This window comes from Lemur catta, chromosome 20 (genome assembly GCF_020740605.2).
Source record: "Lemur catta isolate mLemCat1 chromosome 20, mLemCat1.pri, whole genome shotgun sequence".
Taxonomy (NCBI): Eukaryota; Metazoa; Chordata; class Mammalia; order Primates; family Lemuridae; genus Lemur; species Lemur catta.
Window position 1 is genome coordinate 24,121,157 of NC_059147.1, and position 6,002 is coordinate 24,127,158.

Here is a 6,002-nt window from a genome sequence, read left to right on the forward strand (position 1 = left end):
TTTCACCTTTAAAATTGATTTAAAGAGACATTTCTTTTCCAAGCACAGATGGTTACTAAAATGGAAAAGAAAACCATTCTGGAAAGGAGACAGGGCAGGTAGCGGTTTGCTGGAAAATACGCTGCCATTTCTGATGATGGGAGCCTCCTCCAATCACGTCCCCTTTCCTTTGGCTGGGGCTGCTGGGGCTGGTGCTCCTGCGGGTGGCTTGGCTGCTTCTGGTGCCTTAGCTGCCTCAGGGGCCTTTTCCTTTGCTGAAGGAGGAAGGAACATATTCTTTTGGACCCTCTTGCCTCTGAAGTGGTTTCTTTGCAAGCATATATCAATTAAAGCAAAAAATCCAGCCACACTCATAAGGACCTGGAAAACAAAAAGGACCCTCATTAATTTTGCTGTTGATTGCAAAGGACTAGTGCTTCCTTCTGCCTTCCCACTGCACGGGCAGATGCTGCTTAAGACATCCCCTGGGACTACCAGCCCTGAGAGGCCCTGAGTTGGCCCCTCCCTCTGCCTGGGCTTTCTCCATTGCCACTGTCCCATTATCTCCTCTTTTTTTCTTTTCTCTCTTTAAGCCCAGCTGGAGTGGGGCCCTTTGCCCCGGAATCACCAGCTACAAGCAGGAAGCCGTTAACTTGGGCTGGCTCCCTGGACACCATCTGTACTTAAATGGCAGCTCCACTGGAAACATTAACCAACTTTACTTTTAAACTTTGCTTTGATCCCAAGATCTTTGTGGAAAGACGCCTTTTCCTTAAGCAGGGGAAACCACCCAGGTTCCAAAAGAGGTGAATTCAGAGCAAATGCACAGCCCGACAGGGAAAAGGCTCACCAGACCAATTAAATAGGGCATGGGCAGGGACGACTGGATTCTCACGGCAAACACCACGGCTCCCATGAGGAAGCAAAAGGAGAACACGTCGTTGAGGAGGTCCTGCAGGTGGGAGAGAGCTGTCAGCCTCAGGCAGGGCCAAGGCCCCCATCAACACCTGCCTCAGTGTGGCTTTCTCCGAAGGAATGATGTTCAAACTTCTGCCTAATTTTTAAATATGAGGATAAATACACACCAGGCTGGGTGAACGTACCTGTGCCCCCCAACCTGGGCTTTCTGAGTTGAGACCCAAAGTTGAGGATGCTTAACTGCCTTCAGGCTCGGGCACCCTCCCCTACCGTCTTGTCTGTGAAATCGCACATTTGGTGTCTAGTTATGTCTCCTACCGATACGTAAATAAATGTACAACTGTACAGCTTACTCATGTCCCTTTTGAGGAATCCCCCACCTCATCTTCCTGCTCCCAGGGCTAATCTAGGTGGGCTGCACTGCTGACAGGAGGCTCTGTTGGCCTCGGAGGCCTCTCTGGGAGGCTGGCAGTGGCCTCTCTTCACCCCTGCCCCCGGCCTTACTTCCTGGAGCCCCTACTCGTCTTGCAAGGCTGTACCACCTCTTCCTTCATCTCCCCTTTTCCCCATGCCTTGTGGCTTCGCTCTCGCCCTTACCACATACTTGTTTCCCGCACTCCCCTGGCAAGGCCATGGCCACAGCAGGCTGGCTTTCCCCCTCATCACTCCTGCGGGGAGGGGCTGGGGTGAGAGGCAGCGGATCCTGCAGCCTTTGAGCACACCCATCATTCCCCTTGGTTTCCATGATGGCATTTTCTGCTGGCTGTCCTACCCTGGCCACTTTGTCTCAGGCCCTTTCTTTTCCTTTTTAATGTGAATTTGGGTACATTTCAAACATACAGAAAATAATAGACCATCACACCTCCACCAGGCCACTGAGCCACTGAAATTCAACAGATGTTAATGTCTTGCAATATTAGCTTCAGGTCACTTAAAATAGAGGGAGCTTCAGTCCCACCCTTCCATCCATCTTCCTGTCCCCCATTTTTGTCCTCCCAGAGGCAGCCACACATTGGAAGTTGATGTGCAGTTTTCCTAATCTGTATTTGTATTTTCCTGCATATTATATATTTATAAACAATATATACTATTTTGTAGGTTTCAAAAATTTATATTGAAGGTATCATACCTTCTAATATGTCTTGCTTTCTAAACTGAATGTTTTTGAGATTCATCCACATTGAGAAATATAGATTTAATTTATTAATTTTAACTGATACAGTCTATTGTATGAATAAACTAAACTAGAGAAAAGTGGTCTCTACCTTTTAAAAAATTATTATTCTTACAAACTCTGCTGCAGTGAATGCCCTTGTCCGTGATTCCTGGACACATATTCTCCTTGGCTACATATTGCTAAGTTTCTCTCTAAAGTGCTCGTGCCAACTGACTCACACCGGCGATGAATAAGGTCCCATTTCCCTTGTCCTTGCCAACACCCAGGATTATCAGGTTTATTGATTTCTGCCAATGATCAGTTGAAATGGCACCTCACTGTTGTTTTAATTTTCATGTCACTGGTTACTAATGAAGATGAATATTTTCAAAAACATGCTTTAGGCATGTGGGCTATTCATACCCCTTGCCCATTTTTCTATTGGTTTGTTTTTAAAATTTTATGATGTTTCCTGTTGTAAAGTTTTGAGACAGAGTCTCACTCTGTTGCCCAGGGTAGAGTGCCCTGGCTTCAGCCTAGCTCACAGCAACCACAAACTCCTGGGCTTAAGTGATCCTCCTGCCTCAGCCTCCCAAGTACCTGGGACTACAGGTGCATGGCACCATGCCCAGCTAATTACTCTGTTTTTAGGAGAGACAGGGTCTTGCTCTTGCTTAGGCTGGTCTCAAACTCCTAAGCTCCAGTGTTTCTCCCACCTCAGCCTCCCAGAGTGCTTCTTGACAACTCCCAATGGATGTTCTTACTCCATATTCTATTCTCTCTCTTTCTTATTTTCTCTCTTATCTCTTAGTGCTATGTTCTGGGGAACTTCTCCATAAAGTTCATAAATTCTCTTAAGCGGTTTCTGATCTACTTTTGAATTCATCTATTGACATTTTCATTTCAATAACTATATTTTCTATTCTAGACATTATACTTTGTACTTTTAAAAAAAATCAGTCTATTCTGTCCTCATAGGTTCTTTTTTTCTTATGGATCTTATTTATGTTTATAATCATTTCAAATATATTTATTATTATTTTCAGACAGCTCTTCTATTATATTCTCAGGGTTCTAATCCTCCCATTAGTTACGTTAGCTGATTATTGATTCTTAGTCATGGGGATTTTTTTTTCTTTTTTAAAATCAAGTGTTTCATAATTTTGAGTTGTTAGTCTATTTTGATTTCGCATTTATTTTGGTTAGGAGTCCCAAGGATATCATCAGAATGCTATCAGATTGAGATCAATTTTTATGCTAATTCCCAGGCATGAAGGTTTCTAGGCTACAGCAAAAATTCAAACTCCCAATCTTTACAAAGGGAAGTCTCAAGGTTTCTATTTCTTAAGCAAGACCTCCCCTCTTGCTCCCACTCGAAGCTCAGGCAGAGATGAACATGCTTTCTTGTTCCGATGTGTTGGGGAAGGGTATATCTTTTCCCTAGCAGAGCAGTCTTTCCAGGGTGCCAGCTTTTTGTAGGGTTCTCAGTTCTAGACCCCCACTTTGCTTGGGATCAAGGCCTCATCTCGACGTGAGAGTACATGAAAACCCATACTGAGTTTCCTGAGACAATACCTCATAGGCCATTCCCACCCCATAATTTGCAGCTTATGTGATCACTACCTGTTTTCCATTTCTGGTACCTGTGTGCTTCCCTTTTTTTTTTTGCCAGCTCAGCCATTCTGTTAAAGGAATACTGCTTATATTTCCCTTCATATTTTTAGGTAAGTACAGCAGGAAGATTTCCAGGGTTCATTGGTTTTTCATCTTGCTGGAGCTACAAGTATCTTTTCAGGCTCCTTGACTGGGAACTTGTCCTTTACCTGTCATTTTACTTTGTCCTCTACTTGTTTCTTTTCCAAGAGTCCTTATTTGACCTTCTTCTCCTTTCTCTCTGTCCTGGAAGTTCTCACCCACCCCACCGAGACCTATGGATCCCTGGACCCTAATAAAGGAGGCAGGACAGAATGTACTGACAAAGCTGGGTTTGAGTCTTTTTTTCTGCCACTTACTAGCTCAGTGACCTGGGGGCAAGTTACGTGACCATTCTGAGCTCACTTCCTCACGTGTAACGTGAGTGAAACAGTGAGCAGAGAGCTTTAGAGGCAGGCTATAAATGTGCAGTGAACAAGGGGACTTGAGACTTGGGGTGCTCATAGACTGGCTGAGGGTTTGGTGGGTGTGCCTTGTTATTTCACAGACGATGAGCAGGATTCAAGCCCATGAATCCTCAGGCACAGCATCATGCAATTTACATTTAATCCTCAGGATTAAATGTTAATCTCACAAGAGATGATTACTGTCCCCATGTTACAGATGAGGAAACAGAAGCTGGGAGTGTTTCGGTAGCTGACCTAGCTCTGTCTCCTTCCACTGGACAATTGCTTTGAGCCGAACATTCTTTGGAACTAACCATCCTTTATAGGGATATTCACTGGAGACCTAAGGCTGCTGTAGAAGTGATTTAAAAAAAAAAAACAAAAAACCTCATTTTGTCTTATTGATTTTGGGGAGACTGATTTCCTTCTTTGAATTTGGGGGTTGAGGTGTCTCCTGGGATGATTGCCCCAATCAGGTGTGAGCCGGCACAGGGGTTAGGAGGCATAATTGGTTGCTACACCTCCCCTTCCCTCCCTCCAAGGAGAGCAAAGTCTCAGGCCCACCAGATAGGTAAGAGTTCCCTATTATCATCCCAACAGACAGGTAGACTTTTTTGGAGCATTTTCTGCCTAGCTACCCCTCCCCTGAGCAGCTGCCCCTGCTTGGGCCCCATTGGAAGTTGCTGAGCAAAACTATGGGAGGTGAGGTGTGTCTCTCTCTGTTCAGTCACTTCCAGGTGTCAAAATACTCACCTGAACAGCACAGGGGCTGAGGATACTCCCCACCACCCCTCACTTACAGAAATGGGCCACAGGATGAAGGGCATGTATCTATTGATGGCAAAGGTGTAGATGATAATGAAGAAGCTGAAGAGGCATATTTCCATGGTGATGATGAGCGGCAAGAAGGGGTGCACCGGCATTGAAGAGAACGATACCAGGGACGCTATCAGGCAGCCCTGCAGCGAGACAGACGCCTGAGCCAGCGGCAAAAAGGCTCTCACGGACTCTGGAGCCTCTCGGAGAACCCCTGGAGCCCGCTCCTCCTCTCCCCTACCCTTGTTCGTGGACCCCCCCACCCGGGGATACCAGTCTAGCTCACCAAACTCAGGATCTTGACCTCGGCGTGCCCCATGGTCCAGAACTCTTTATTACTGTCCTTGAACTGCCACCGGTAGCGACGACATCCCTTCCTTGTGCCTACTTCATCCTTGGGCTGCACTGACTTCGTTTTTTGTTTGGTGCCTTCATCACCCTCACCCGGCTGCTTTTCCGGGGGGTTGGCTCCGGCGGCTGGAGGTGGAGGCGGTGGAGCCGGAGCCGCAGCTGCAGGCGCAGGTGCAGCCTTGCCCTTGGGTTTTTCCACCATTGCTTCGTGGGAGTCCTGGGCGTCTCACAGCCTGGCCGACCTCTCTGGCTGTCTCTGAACAGCGCCGGCCAACAAGAGAGCTCCGTGTCCACCGGCCTGCTCGGAGGCTGCGCCCAGCCAACTGCCAGGACCAGCGAATGCCAACGCCGGCGCGTTCTTTGCGCGCGTCCGCCTCACCTCAAGGCCCAGCGCTGGTCTCGCCTACCCAGCTGGGAGCCAGATCCACCCACGCTCCGTGCAGAGGCCCCCGCCAGTTCCCAGCTACGTGCAGACCTCCCCTCCCGTCCTAGCGAGGCCTCGCGAGGGGGCCTCAGTTCTGTAGCCGCCGCTCCCGCCTTCAGGCCCCCTTGGCTGGAACCCGGGTTGTGGCCCTAACCACTCTGAGTTCCCGGGAGCAGCGTCGTGCACATGAAAACATAACGCGACGTTTACACAAGGCAACGCGGAACGTGCTTCCGATTTAGCAGCCCTGATTTTATGG

The 6,002-nt window shown here is 47.8% G+C and overlaps 1 protein-coding gene across 1 annotated transcript; it reads right to left on the reverse strand.

Moving 5' to 3' along the window:
• On the reverse strand, window positions 1–5,537 carry CMTM2 (CKLF like MARVEL transmembrane domain containing 2). Its single transcript, XM_045533143.1, has 4 exons — window positions 5,255–5,537; window positions 4,953–5,111; window positions 830–931; window positions 1–360 (listed from the first exon to the last, which is right to left on the reverse strand). The coding sequence occupies exons 1-4, from the start codon at window positions 5,519–5,521 to the stop codon at window positions 154–156; spliced, it is 735 nt and encodes a 244-aa protein (XP_045389099.1). The 5' UTR covers window positions 5,522–5,537; the 3' UTR covers window positions 1–153.
• Window positions 5,538–6,002: the final 465 nt, after the last annotated feature.